The sequence below is a fragment of the Canis lupus genome, chromosome 22, assembly GCF_048164855.1.
Source record: "Canis lupus baileyi chromosome 22, mCanLup2.hap1, whole genome shotgun sequence".
Lineage (NCBI taxonomy): Eukaryota > Metazoa > Chordata > Mammalia > Carnivora > Canidae > Canis > Canis lupus.
This window is the reverse complement of record NC_132859.1, coordinates 19733718-19749399: the sequence shown is the minus strand read 5'-3', so window position 1 is coordinate 19749399 and position 15682 is coordinate 19733718. Positions and strand designations below refer to the sequence as shown.

At 33.7% G+C, this 15682-nt stretch overlaps 1 protein-coding gene across 11 annotated transcripts in view; it reads right to left on the bottom strand.

Annotated features, from left to right (window-relative positions):
- Positions 1-15682, bottom strand: part of STAG1 (STAG1 cohesin complex component) — a 393663-nt gene that overhangs the window by 31714 nt on the left and 346267 nt on the right. For all 11 annotated transcript variants that reach the window (XM_072792608.1, XM_072792615.1, XM_072792616.1 and 8 more), the window contains 4 exons: positions 8013-8105; positions 5886-6060; positions 3477-3616; positions 398-499 (listed from right to left, as the gene is read on the bottom strand). In XM_072792608.1, the coding sequence (XP_072648709.1) occupies positions 398-499; positions 3477-3616; positions 5886-6060; positions 8013-8105 (510 nt within the window). The remainder of the gene's footprint in view (positions 1-397; positions 500-3476; positions 3617-5885; positions 6061-8012; positions 8106-15682) is intronic.

Genomic DNA, 15682 nt, shown 5'->3' with positions numbered 1-15682 from the left:
CTGTATTAATTCGCTAGGCATTTATTAGGGACTCTTATTTACATAACATACGTGACTTATTTTCTTATTTGAATGCTATTTTTGCCCTTTCTTCATTAAATATTTTTAAAATAAATATTTAGATTTTTCTATTTAAATGATTACTTTTTAAGTTTGTTTGGCATTTCATCTGGTCCAAGAATAGATCACTTTAGGATTTCACCTATTTGAAATGTGAACTGTAAGATTATCTTTCAACAGAAAAGACCTGTAACACATGTCTTTATATCATAAAGTATCCATAGTAATGTACTGATACAATGACCTAGTTTAAATGAGTAAGACATACTAAACACATAAAAGTGTTAAATAACATTAATTGTACTCGTTAACTCTTTCTTTTCATCAGATTTCTTACCTGCTGTAAACTGAGAATGAGGGTCTTGGCACACTGAATTTTATCAATCTGTCTGGTTTTACTCAGTGTTTCCTTAATAATATCACCATAGTCATTGTAATACTGTGAGAAAAAGAAAGAAAACACAGATTTAAAATTACTGAAATTTCATGAGACAAATAGTGAACTGGTGAAAGAATGTAAAGGGGGAGCTCAGAAGTGTTTAATTTCTTCATCTTAAACATATCAGAGATAAAAGATACTGTCTAAAGTTGAAGGAATACACATTTGATATTTAAGATTATTAAGTAACTAACATTCACTGAAAAACTAGGAATTCCAGGAGGGGAGGAAGTGACATATGTAAATAAAATTCCTTATTCTTTGTAACATGGCTTCAATAGCACTTTAAAGTTGACAAATAAAGAAACCGAATGTGGGTAGAAACTTCATAAAGAACTAAAACCAAAACACTTATTTTTTTTTTTAAAGATTTTATTTATTTATTTATGAGAGACACAGAGAGAGGCAAAGACATAGGCAGAGGGAGAAGCAGCAGGGACTCCAGGATCACGCCCGGAGCCAAAGGCAGACGCTCAACCGCTGAGCCACCCAGGTGTCCCAAACCAAAACACTTAAAATTGCTTGTCTGTGGGTAGTGGACCTAAATAAAGGGGAAAGGTAGATTGGTGTAACAGACCTTTCATTTAATACCTCTGTGTACTATGTCATTCCCTGCTCCCCAATATGTCTATATATTACTATTCTAAGATAAAAAATTAAAACACTGACTTCTTCAATAGTGACTGAGTATTTAATTTCTTTATAATTCAAATTTTTTTTGACACAGGTTTTAAGAATTTTTCTTGTGAGTAAATAATTAGGAAAAACCTTATTTAAAACCACTAAATCTGGATATTATTTCCAAGCTAAAGCCTAAAAACCTATGAACTAGGTGAAGAAGTGAGTATATTAGCTTGGCAATTGGGCTTTTATAATTTTCAAAAAGATGGGTATGTTTCCATGATGTGAGGTGTAAAAAAGAAAACGATATCTTAATATACTGAGGTGGTTCAACAGGCACATCTCCAATAAATTAATATTTGCAGTGGTCACATGGAAAACTGGGGCAAAAAGCCTCATAAACTGAGGATATAAAACAAAGAATATCAAATAACTATTAGAATATTCTCAAAAAATTAAAGCTTATAATGAGCAGAGGTGCAAAAATTGCTAAGGATGATAATAAGTTTTGGATAAAGCTCATTTCTTGAAACCAACACAGTACTGTTAAGGGATAAAAAGGAAAAACCATTGTAAGGTCATATTCATGCACTCAAACTGTGTTTACACATTACTTTAGGAAGCCTTCTCAGGTGTCTTTCACTTAAGTCTCTCTCTCTGTTTTATGCTTACTTTGTAATTTGTACATCTACTACTATAATAATCATGCTGAGGCTTTATGGTCAAATGGGAAGAGCTAAGCTTTGAAGCTAGACAAACCTAGAATCAAATTTCCGTCTTTGCTACTTATAATAGTTAAATGACCTTTGAAGGTTACTTAACCTCTTGGAGCTTTAATTACCTTATCTGTAAATGATGATATTTCCTACCTAAAAGGATTACTGAAATCAATGAAAATATGTACAAGCCTTAGAACAGTGTCTCAAACATAAATGGCATAGAACACAGGCAGCCACTCATTATTACCATGCTACATAATATTATGTTTGTATTTCAGTTTCTCTATCATTCTATAAGCTCCTTAATGCAGAAATCACATTTTTTAAAGATTTCTATCAGCACAGGGCTCATACTGCAGTTGTTCAGCAAAATATGATGAATTAGTTACTATGTCACAACTAGAACTGGACTGTAACTAAACATGGATAAAGACACAAATGAGTGAATCAATGCGGCTTGCGGGCAATATTCTGAACATGGGCAAAACACTATTTGTGACAGAAGAACAAGGCAAAAACAGATGTGCCTGTCATAAAGATTTTTGAGCACTACTTTTTTGGAGGGTCAGAAACAAAATGGAGCTTAAGGAAAGCAGAGCAAACAGCCAGGAAGGTAGGTACCTATCAAAATCCCGTCCTATAAAGAATGGTTTAAAACCTTCAACACCTTCTTAACGCCCCTCAAGAAAAAATCTAGGCTTCACACAGCATATAGTTTAGCGACACATTCTTTAAATCTCACCTCTGGCTCCAATCTCATAAGCAATCTATCTGGCTACATCAAATTACTTGCATTTACTCCCAAAAATTCACATTCCTTTATGTCTTTGTCCATGAACTTCAATCTGCCCACAAGTCCTCCCACTACTTCTTTGCTTACTAATTTATGCTTATCATCTTGGACTTAGTTCAGAAGTCACTTCTAAGCAGTTTCTATTAATCCTTCTATTTCTTTAGAGTTGGGTGTCTCTTATGTATTTCCCGAAACCCCTATGCATACCTCTATTATACGATATAATACAATTGTCTAATTGTTGACAATCTTCAGCTTTAGACTACTTAAGAGCAGGAATTTTATTATTTTTTTAAAGATTTATTTGAAAGACAGAGAGTGCAAGTAGTGGGAGGGGCAGAGGGAGAGTCTTCAAGCAGACTCCCTAGCCAATTGCAGGGCTCAACTCCAAGACCCAAGAGATCATGACCTGAGGCAAAACTAAGAGTCAGATGCTTAACTGACTGCGCCACCCAGGTGCCCCTAGAGCAGGAATTTTAAAAATCTTTGTAACTTTAGTGCCTGGCAGGCGGCATGGTACTTAGCAGACATATTTATAAAAATGTCTTGAAGAGATGTCATAAGAAAGACTAGGTTTCTTCCATGTTGATCAAGAGGCTTTATACCTCATGAAAATAAGATGTTCTTTCAATAAATGTGAAGATATTCTACTTCATGGGGTTGATATAATAGTATAGACTGACGAAAAGCTTATAAGCTATAAAAGAGAGAAATCTTATATATATCAGAAAATCATCAACAATACATAGTTACCTGCCAATTTAGTTTATTATCTTTTCATTTTTAAGTCCAGATTTCTGTACCACTTAGATGGAAGGAAAAAAATAAGACTATGAAACTATACCTTCATGTAGTGTTTAAAGATGTCTGCAGCTGCATGCATGTCAACAATATCATAAATGATAAGTTTGCTGAAGGCAGCAAGTAGATTCCTTCTTTTATGTAAGGCCTCAATTTTATTAGCTTCATCTTCTTCATCACCCTCTAACCACAGAAAATAAATTGGTTATGAACTTTGGCTCTTCATCCAAGGTAAAACAATGTAGACAATCTGTATAATCAAATACCAACTTATAACTTTACAAACAGTACTATTCAGTTTTAAGTAAGATAAAAACTGTTACCTGAACTGATTATTTTAGGGTGCTATTGTTATACACTTAAAAAAAAAAGATTTTTTAATTTACTCATTTGAGAGAGAGAGAAAAAAAGAGAAAGCATAAGCAGGAAGAGGAACAGAGGGAGAGGGAGAAGCAGACTCCCCCACTGAGCAGGGAGCCTGATTCAGGACTCGATCCTAGGACCTTGGGATCATGACCTGAGCTAGAGGCAGACACTTAACCAACTGAGTCACCCAGGTGCCCTAGTTATACACTTATTAAACATTTAGTAGGTACAAAGGTTCTTACCATCTAGGAAACTGTCATAACAAAGACTAAGATAAGCAAACCACAGATAAGTTTTTTTCTTATATTTTTATAATATACTGTTGTCTGTTTACCTTAAAAATGCTATCTCTTCTCATTTCAATATTCTTTATATGCTACTAGCTGTATTTCAACAGAGAAGAAATTTCTGGAAATTTTTAAGATATAGGGAAAGGCTTTCTTTTAGAAGGAAATATGTGGGGAGTGATGGAAATAAATAGAGATGTTAATTTTCAGTGCTTGTCCTTAACATGGTTACATTATCAGCATGATATATTTTGCAAACCATTTATATCTACACACACACACACACACACACATGCACGCACACACACACACATATATTTTAACTGTAGGCTCCACACTGGGTGAGTGGCAAATACAGGGCTTTAATTCATGACCCTGAGATCAAGATCTGAGCTGAAGTCAAGAGTTGGACGCTTAACTGACCAACTGGGATGCTAAACCACCCAAGCTGCCCCTACACATACACAATTTTTAAAACAAAGCTTTCTATTAAATTCTTTCAAAATGAGTAGTGTTTCTTCCTCAGGTGTTTTTTTTTTTTTTTTTTTTTTTTTTAATTCTCAGGCCCTACTGGTGTGTCTATTTTAAATCCTAGAAAAAATTTCTTCACAAGGCTTCAGATGTTGACACATTTGTTAAAATGTGCACTTTCTCACGTCTTGGCTTGCCCTTAGTTGCAGAGTGTTCTTTCTTTCCCTCTTCACATGTGTATAATCATGGAAGAACTTACTCAACTTCTCTCTTTCCTTTTTACTAATTGGTCCTGCTGTGAAGCACCATTGCTTTGAGAAGTTGGAAATCTTTTTGCTTAAAACAAGTAGTAAATAAATTTTATCTCCTGAGATTAAAATGGACCCTAAATAGAGACTTTGTTTCACAATTTAGTGTTTTCTAAAATGTTCTGTTAAGTAAAAAATACTCTAATAGCACCAAGTAGATCCACAGATCAGATATGCTACAGATCCTAACTCATCTATTTCACAAATAAGCTAAGCAACACTTATTTACAATTATTTCTATTTGGTCTAATTATGCTACATTATTATTATGCAGGTTTGGCAAAATTTTGACTGGTGAGGTTTGATAACAATCTTTTAATACTTAATATCTTATATTTTGTTAATTTAAGTAATATATGATGACTATTCAGGAATAGAAAGGAACTTGGATGTTTTCCTTTAGAAAAATTATGAACCTGGACATAGTTCAATTAGAAACATAACTATCTGCATATATATTTTACATATGTGGGAAATAACAAATGTACACAATTACTCATTATAGCATAATTTGTAATAGCAGAAGACTGGAAATGAGCCAAACATCAATAGGAGGTGGATAACATAAAATATGCTATAAACAATAAATTACTTTGTAGCTATTGGAAAAAGAATAAAGAAGCTCTATATGTAGTGTCAGGGAAAGACCTCTAAGGTACTGTTCTAAAGGAGGGAGACTTCACTGTGTACATTTTCATTCTTGTTGGTTTCTGAACTACAAGAATGTAGTAACTCTATTTTTATTTATATTTTGAGAAAGAGAGAGAGAAAGAGAGAGAAAGAAAAAGAATCTTAAGCAGAGTCCACGCCAAGCATGGAGCCCGAGGCTTGCCTGATCTCACGATCCTGAGATCTTGACCTGAGCCAAACTTAAGAGTCACTTAATAGACTGAGCAACCCAGGTACCCTTTTAAAAGAGAGAAATTCTACTTTTTTAGAGCTGAATTTAAATTATTTCCTGATATCTTTTGGGGTTGGTAAAAAAAAGGTCAACATTGACAAGATAAGAGCTACAAATACCCATGCTCTGGTTCTCCTCATCTTGGTCAATGAAAACATGATCCATTACAAAACTGAGGAGTTCAGACTGGAGTCCAGTATCTGGATTAAACACCAAAGGCTGAAGACCTTCTCTGCCACCTGTCATTAATTGGTGGCTAAATATCATCAGAAGATCACAGAGTAACATGAATGCCTGCAATGCAAAGGGAATTCATCAGTAATATATAAATACAACTACAAGTCAGATCAATGTTAATGAAAACATACTAAATTAAGTGCACCTCAATAACAATACCATAGCACAAATAGAATACTTAAATTTCAACTATTTAATTTCCAAACTTAATGAAATTACTTTTTCTCATTAAATACTACTAGTCCTATTTAAGACTTTTTCTCCCTAAATATAGTCTATTTCTTTTACTTGGCTGTATTAATTCAAAATAGTCAAGAGATTCTGATTTCAACTTAAAAAATAAATGACTTAAAGCCAACTCTGGAAATATGAAATTAATATAATAAATTATGACAGAGGTTAGAAATCAATCATATATTGCTTAATTAAATAATAAGTATAAAACTTAAGACAAACTATATTATCCAAACAAATTACAATGCAGTACTCTAAACCTTAAAGCTACTACTTAGGATTCTTCTTCTTCTTCTTTTTTCTTAGGATTCTTCCTTAAAAAAATCGAATGCAAAACAAACAAAACAAAACCCCTCTAACATTTAAAACTGAATTTAAGACCATTCATATAGAAACCAGGATCTGAAAGCTTGCCAACAAATTTAATCACAGAAGGGAACTTTCAAAACATTTCCCTAAAAAAAAAAAAAAAAAAAAATTTCCCTAAAGAAAAGTATTATAGTTAATGTTGTCAAATTTGCCCTATTTAATGAATAGCATGAAATAAGCCTATGTCATCAGTTTACTATAAATGATTTTGTTGTGGGATAACTGTGGACTCTGATAACTCAAAATCATTCACTTACCCCCTTCTAAATATTGATATCCATGGGAAAACATAATTTTGGTATGTATTTGGAGATGGTTGTATACTAGGCTATCCATCTCCAGTGAGAATCATGGCAGTTCATGCTCTGATTACACAATCATGAATTACATAAAGATACTTAGAAAGAGCCATTTGAAAAGGGGAGCATAAAGAGAATCCAGGAGAAAGTGTATATATATTTTATGGAGGCCACAGTTTGAAGTATCACCAGTGATGATGTAGAAACACTGAATTTTTGGTTTAAATGTCCTGAGCTAGGTACTTTCAGATAGCTCTGATGGGGTTCAGAAGGTTTAGAGAGTAAGATTTAGGGAAGACCATATCTGTTCTCATTTAAAGTTATATCCTGATAACTTTAATAGAGACCTGTGATAACCTACTTGTAAGAAGGGATAGCAAAGGGTAAGTACTACAGTATTCTTTAACTAGACCAACTAGCCATTTTCTATCCCAGTATTATTATAAAAAAAATGAAAAAAAGTATCTTGTTTTATATAATAGTACTTTATATAAAAGTACTTCCAACAGACTAGTATAATTAAACAGCTCACAAAATCACTTCATGGAAATGGTATTGCCTTGGGCTGTGCTGCCCTACCCAAGGAATGAAGAGTCTATTGAATTGATGGGATAAACCTACTTATACCCCTACTTTTCAGGTGCAGGGACTCAGGGATTCCTTGCGCTAAGAGACCTGATTCTGCTACCAAAGCCTGCACAAGTCTCTTCCCTACGCATACTGTATCACCTGTGTGTGTACTTGTTGGCCCCAGGGCAGATGTTTGAGGAGATAATGACAGAGTTTGGACATGTGGGCTGAAGTGTTTACATGTGTGTGTGAGAAGTTCTTCCAGCTCCCCAAACCTCCCTGTTTTAGGACAGAATTCTTAGGAATCTTAGGAATTATGGAACTACATCATTAGTACAGTATACTTGTCTAGGTAAAAAGACCTGTAACAAGTTAGTTAGCTTGCTTTGTTAAATTAAATATTCATTCATCTATACTCTTTTCCAGATTCCATAAATGTTAGGGACAGATTCGTACACTAAACTGCCATTAAAAATTACATCTTATTATTCAGTATATTTGTTTTTTATTGAGAGCTCTTAACTGATAATTTCTTACCTGTTCCTTCACTGGAGTATTAACATTAGATAGGCACTGTTGGCAAACAGCCAAAAAGGATTTCACTGTTTTCCTCAATACCAACAAATCCTCCTGTAAGACACATTCAAATTTGTAAACATGAATTACAATCTCCTAGAAAAATGATCCAGAAGAAATAATAAATGGAAAGTAGCCAATTGGTTTATTGTTAAGGAAATTCATAAAACCAACTTTGTTGTTGGGAACCAAATTATATAGTTATTTCCTAGTTATCCTAATGGAAGGGGCAGCAAAACTGATAATCCCAAACACTCAATTCTATTTAGCTTAGGAACGCTCAGTATAGTTTCTCCCAACATACTTTCCTTTATAAGTATGGTTTACTTGGGTTGATACTAAAATTATTAATCTTCCTAAATACATGTTAGTTGGTAGTATGGTGAGGGAGCACAGCAGCACACTGAAAAAAATCAATTAAGCAACAAATATATATTGAATTTCTCCCATATTCTTAGCACTCTGCAAAATACCAATGGGAGAAAAATAATTTTAAGACCGTCCATGCCTTCAAAGAGTTAACATCCTATCAGGGTATTAGACCAATCAGAGAGTAATTAAGTATTCAAAATTTTTGGTATTTACTGTAGCAAAGAGAGCTGAGATGGAGGGACCTTCATAATAGGATGGGCTCTAATTTATTTTTTTATTTTTTTATTTTTTTTATTTTTATTTTTTTTTCTAATTTAAAATTGAATGAGTGAACAGAATTTAATTAGATGGCCATATAACATTCAATGTGAAACATTTGAAAAGTATAAAAGGAAATTTAAATTTATCAAGCACCTAAATGTGTTGGGCACTGGTTTGAAGGGCTTACTGTTACATAATTTAGTATTTGTATTGATTAGAAGTAGTCATTATTAGCAAGGGTTTGAAACCAGACTGTCTGATGTCAGAGCTCATATTTGTACTAATGAGGAAGACACATGAAGATAATTCAGAATGACATAGATATTTAAAATAGTAATGAAGAGTTATTAAATTAGCAAAGGCGGATGATATAGAAATCACTTTTAAAGAGTACTCTATTAAACTAAAGTTCTTGAAGCTACTTTTTTTTTTTTTTTTAAACAGATGGCAGAACTCACTCCCTTTTGGGATCTTCACATCCCAAATAAAGATACTTAAAAAATTACACACATTTATTTCCTCTTGCTAAAATGAGTGTAGTATTTGGAAGAATAAGCTCATTTTTTTGCAGAACAGTAAAAAGAACACTGTCTTTAAAACCTTTATTGTTCCTGCAGATGAACATCCAACAACCAAAACTCAACATTCTTTGACCTTCTCTAATTTCAAAGATTCATTATACATTAGGGGAAACAGACAAGAGAACAGGCAGCTGCAATAGGATATAAGGAGTACTATGTTGGAAAGCCTAATCCAGAGTTAAAAGTAGTCACAGAAGGGTTCCCAAAGATGGTAACATGTAAGCTGAGTTTTGAACAACTAAAACTTATCTTGCTATAGTGAAAGGTATCTGACGGCACAAAATGTTCAGAAGCCTGAACACACTTTTGAGAGGCTGTTAATTTATTGCAACTAGGGCACAAATAGGGAGGAGAGAGCAAAAGAGAAAGCTGAAGAGGAAAACAGGATCCATTTCCATTTAAATAGAAGATCATTTAAAAACCCTTGTTAAGTCATCTGGGTATTATCCTAATGGCAATAAAGAACTACTATAAAAGAATTCTTTATCAGGAGAGTGCTAGAATTTTGTTTTAAAGAATCATATTCTAAGCAGAATGGAGAATGATGTGGAACAGGGAGGCTACTTAATGGTAAATACAATCTTCTGCTGAATGCTTATTATGTACCAGGTACTGTGTTCCATGGGCCATAAATTTAAATCTCACAATCACTGTATGAAGTGCTACTATTCAGATGAGGCAACTTAACTTCAGAACACCCATAGATTCTAAGTAACAGAGTAAGGATCCAAATATGGGGTTATCTGACTCTTCTGTCTAAAATCCATGCTCTTTAATCACTATTCTATGTTTCCTTACATATTAACAAAAGCCATAGGAATAATTTAGAATAAAGGCCTGAAAATAAAATGTTGGCAGTAAAGATGTGAAACACTTTTTTTTTTTTTTGACGTGAAACAGTTTGAGGAGAAATTAAAACAGCAGCATAGAACTTATGCACTAATCAGAATGGGGGACATTGATTAATCCTAAAGTTCTAGGTAGTTACCTATTAGGTGGATGATGGGTAAATCACCGAAATAGTTAACACACAAAAAAACATTGACCTAACAGTTCAATTTGGAGATGATGATCTGATATTCCTGAAAAATATCCTACTGGAGATGTGTAGTAGGAAGTTCATTACAGGAGTTCAAAGCCCATGGGAAAGAATTTATTAAGCAAGAATTAATATCTGAGAGTCCTCGGCATTTAGATGGCAACAGAAGCGATGGAAGTACACCAGATTACTCAAAGAGATTATGTAGAGAAGGTGGACAAAAGTATCTTGGGAAACAAAAATATATAACATGGCTGAGAAAGAAGAGCATGTGAAGAAATGTAAGAAATGGTCTGAGTAGGAATAAAAACCAGAAGAATATGGCATCTTCTGCAAAGAAAACACTAAAAAATGTTAAGAAAAAAATTAAAAAATGGATGTAGTAATTTAAATGCCACAAAGAAAAGACAAGCTAAGGATTAGAAAGTATCTCATATCAGCAATGATAAGGTTGTGAGTGACCTTGAGGAGAACACTTTCAGTGGAATTAAAAGGGCTGAAGTCAGATTGCAGTGGGTTGAAAGAAAAAGAAGTCAAACTCTTATAAAAAAGTTGGTCAAGACCCCCCCCCCAAAAAAAAAAAAAAAAGATGGCTGCTAGAAGGGTTTTTTGAGATTGATGGAGGATTTTTTTTTTTATCTTTTCAATAGAAAAAACAAATTGAGAATGTTTGCTGAATAACTGAAAGAAAAACAAAAAGCAAGCCAGGCTACTGACTAGTTACGTGACCTTAGAAAACTTACGTCTCAGGATTATAGAGTCAAAAAAACTATAACTGAATCTGAATGATGAGGTTCTATGGCATTCTGTGATTCTGTTGAATTGACTCCTAGGCATTCCAATGAGAACAGATAGGTGCTAACTGGTTAAAACTCCTAGTATTCAAAGGATGAATGTTCACTGTTCCCTTGCTAGTACCTAGAATAGTGCTTGGCACATGGTAGGTGTTTAATAAATATTTACTGAATGAAATGTTAAGTATACATAATATAGATGATACTACAATCCTAGGGTTAAATGTGTAATGTGTTTGTTTTACCAAACTATGAACAGAGTTCTAAAAAATGATGCTAGGAGGTAGTAATGCTTATTTCCTTAAATTTCTTGGTTAGTATGCAAAGAAGCTGTCTAGGGAGCTATCTTTGGAGTTGGAGGCAAGTATTCCTTTAAAGGTCAATCATAAAGCAGATATGTCTTACACAAAATGACAACTTGCAAATTCATTTGAAAAGTTGTATACTTAACATTGCAAATAAGTAAGCAACCTACCAAAACTAATCAGAAGTATTTAAAGAAGAAATGAATGAGAAGGAACCAAAAATTAGAAGCTAAAGGCCTTTAGCTGTAAAGTTTGGACTAGATTTGGATGCAACCTAAATATTATTTGAGTGCTCAAGAAAGTTAATTGTAGTCAGATTCCATTAAAAGAAATACAAGTAACAATAGGTTTAGGTAAATGGAAAGAGAAACTGTATATTTTAACTAATCTTTATATGGTAAATCCCTTTAAGCAGCTGAGAGTAGAATTTAGGTTCTTGTGGATTTCAGAATATAGTGCTTTTTATTCACTGTACAATTTCCCACTTCATTATGCAGGCATCTTACTATATTTCATTTGATTTAAATAGTTGGAATTATGATTCCCAAGACTGTGATTGTGCTCAAGTTAACAGCCACTACTGGGATACATGGTAGTAAAAATCTTTAGAAATTTTCAGGATGTTAAACCAAAATTTTAAGAGGTTCAGAGTCTACGATTTTAAAATTCCAGCATTAAGGTAAGTTTCAGAGTTGGCTTTATTCTTAATGTCCTTTGAAAAGCAAGAATATATGATATTCAAAAGGGTAAGAAAAAGTAAGAAAAAAATATAAGAAGATGCTTAATAGGGCCAATAATGAGAGCTTAAACCACAAAACTTAGCACATTTACTTGAACTCCTTTTAAAATAAACTGTTGGCTGTTAAAAATTTTTTTTGGATAGATTTTATTTATTCATAATGTCCTTTGAAAAGCAAGAATATATGATATTCAAAAGGGTAAGAAAAAGTAAGAAAAAAATATAAGAAGATGCTTAATAGGGCCAATAATGAGAGCTTAAACCACAAAAATTAGCACATTTACTTGAACTCCTTTTAAAATAAACTGTTGGCTGTTAAAAACTTTTTTTTTTTTTTTGGGAAAGATTTAATTTATTCATGAGAGACACACAGAGAGAGACAGAGATACAGGCAGAGGGAGAAGTAGGCTCCCTGCAGGGAAGCCTGATGTGGGACTCAATCTCAGGACCCAAGGATCACACCCTGAGCCAAAGGCAGATGCTCAACCATTGAGCCACCGTGGTTGAGACACCCAGGTGCACCGCTGTTTTAAAGTTTGAGGAAACTTGTTACATTCCATATATTCTGGAATGAAATACCTTTTCTCCTGCTGTAATAGCTGTAAAGTCATTATGAGAAAAACTAAACATGCTTAACTTACACTGAATAAACAGGAATATTTTTATATGTAGTATTTTTTTATGGGCTAGAATTCAATAATAATAAAGTTAACATTTACTGACACACACTATGTATGTACCAGGCACTACTCTAAGCTTTTTGTGAATTAACTCAACTAATCCTCCAAACTGTGATGGATATTGATATTATCATCACTCTCCCATTTTACATACAAAGAGGCACAGAGATGTTAAATGCAGTCCCAAAGACCAAAGCAGTTTGCCTCCATTCTGTGCTCTTAACCATTGTACTATAATGACTTTTTTCTAATAAGTGGGTAAATTAATATGTTGAGGAAAAAGACATTATGGATATAAGAAAATTGAAACTCAAAATACTCATATATATTTATATATAAACAAAAAAGATGGTCAACTCAGAGGACACTGAAAAACAACAACCCAAGAGCAAGATATGCTAGTTATCCAGACTGTAATTTTAAGAAACTAGAATGTTTAGGGAGTACCTCTACAACTTTGAACACTTACTTTACTTATAAAATCACCTTTGTAGCCAGAGTACCTAAATTATAGAGGTGAGAACTAAAGGCAGAGAGTGAAAAAAAGAGTAATCTCAGTACAGTATAAGCTATAATATGAACTAACTATATAGTACTTGTTTTCAAATGCTTTTTCCTAAATGGAACCAGTGTTTTCTTTTATTTTCAAAAAGTAGCTTGGCATCAGGACACTTTTCCCAAGTAGCTGTGGAAAGAATTTGAATGGTTTAGGTGATAAGATTATCCTGAGATTTAAGTTTTAATATCTTGGGACTACATTCTTTTTTATCCATTTTGGAAGTTGTCTCACTAGCTGGGCCCAAGTTTTTTGTTTTTGTTTTTCTTCCTGGTAGATTTTTTGAAACCAAGAATTTCAAGTAATTAAGATGTTTTACACTCTGGCTGGCAAAATCTCAACAATGAAAAACCCTGAATAAGGCTGGCATAATGAAGACAGTGAATTTATCATAGAACTCATATAAGAAAGGAGTTTTCTCAAAGGCACAAAGGCTCTAACATCCTAGAAAAATAGATCTTAAATGTAGACTGTTCCTTAAGAACCAAGTATCTCAATATGACTACGATCAGTGAAGAAAGGTCAGAGTTTAGGTCCTATACACACACAAACATGTATCTAGTGTAGGTCTGGGATACAGTATAGCAGATTTTGTCCTACAGTATAGCAGATTTTGTCCTCCGTCTTTATTTTGGAATAATAATGAAGGAAGTCAAGTTTCTCAGTTTGGTCACTATTTTTCTTCTGTACTGACTTCTTTAGCTTCCTTCATGTTTGTACATTTTTTTTATGTATCACAATTTTGTGTGTCTAGAGAAAAACCTAATTTAGTTGTCTACTTATCTATAGATATGAAATACCATTAAGATAATTACAGCCAGAAAACTGAAGCCACCGAAGAACTAGTAGTACATACACAAAACCAGTTCAACACTATCAATATATAACAAATACATATTTTAGAATGGGCAGCAAAAGAACAGAGAAGTTGTAAAATGAGGACCAAGACCAGGTCAAAGATGTTAGAATATGAAAATAAAGCCTGTGAAGAATTTAGTGATCAATTTTCATGATAAAGAAGGGGCTCAAAACTACTTACCCAGAATAGAAAAACAGGATTATTGACAAAGTCTCGTAAACAAGAGCAAGGGGTTACTTTGTGAGGTCAGGGATTGGCAAACTTTTTGTGTAAAGCGTCAGTCAGACTGTAGTATTTTAGGTTTCATGGGTCGTATAGTCTCTGTCCCAACTATTTTGCTACTGTAAGAAAAGCAGCCCAAGACAGTACATGAATGAACAAGCATGGCTGTGTTCCATTAAAACTTTATTATAAAAACAAAGGTCAGGGTATGGGTCCATGGGCTGTAGTGTGCCCAGTCTATACTGGGCTATAAAGCTCTTTGGAACATAAACTGTGTTATGTTTACTTGTACTTAGTGCCATTACTAACACATAATGAGGCTCATTATATTATTTTTCAGCCCAATTAAGTCATTATCAACATTAAATATGATAAAAACAAATGGAACTAAATTCATTCACTTGGGACACATCAGTAAGCAAAAGATGTAAAAACCATCACCACCGTGGAGAAGTAAACCCTATATAATATTTTAAAAATTGCTTTCTTCAATGAATAGCTGCTACTAGCTTCTCTTTAGGGTGGGGGAGAGGGTGTGCCACTTTTGTCAGTATACATTAAAGTAACTATTGAATATTTAAACCCTAGTTGTAATACCTAGTTTTCAGTGTTGCTGTTCTTGGTAATTTGAATCCCCATCTTCTGACTTTGCCTCAAACTAATCTACTTATGATCCAGGATTCCTTCAGCTGCCTATTGTAGTTCCAAAATATCTGACTTATTTCCTGTAGTGTACAAAGATGAAAGAAGCTTAAGGAGTGAAAGGAGCAGGGGAAAAATAGTGGCTGCTAGGACCAAAGTGAGAGACTTGAATTTCCAAAGATACAGGTGAAGAACAAAAATCTACCATGTTCTTTCTCAAACCTACACTAGCTACTAAGCATGTTTACATACTCCCATAGCCTTAGAGAACAGTTCGTTTAGTATCAATTCTTGATTTTGAAAGGGGAGATTAGGAAGGCATAGGCTAGGACTGCAATTTAATGCCATCAAAACAACAGTTGTTGCTTGCTAAAACATTTCCTTCAATTCAATCTTCCCCAAAACCCTATCCCACAGTGAATATCACATACACAATAGGAAACTGAAGTTCAAAGAGGGAAGTAACTTGCTTCTTTGCCACAGGTGGTAAGAAATGGCACCAAAATTTGAACTTAGATTTAACTCCAAAGATCATGATCTAACACAAAAATGCTGGAAATAAACCCTACTTATAAGCTAGG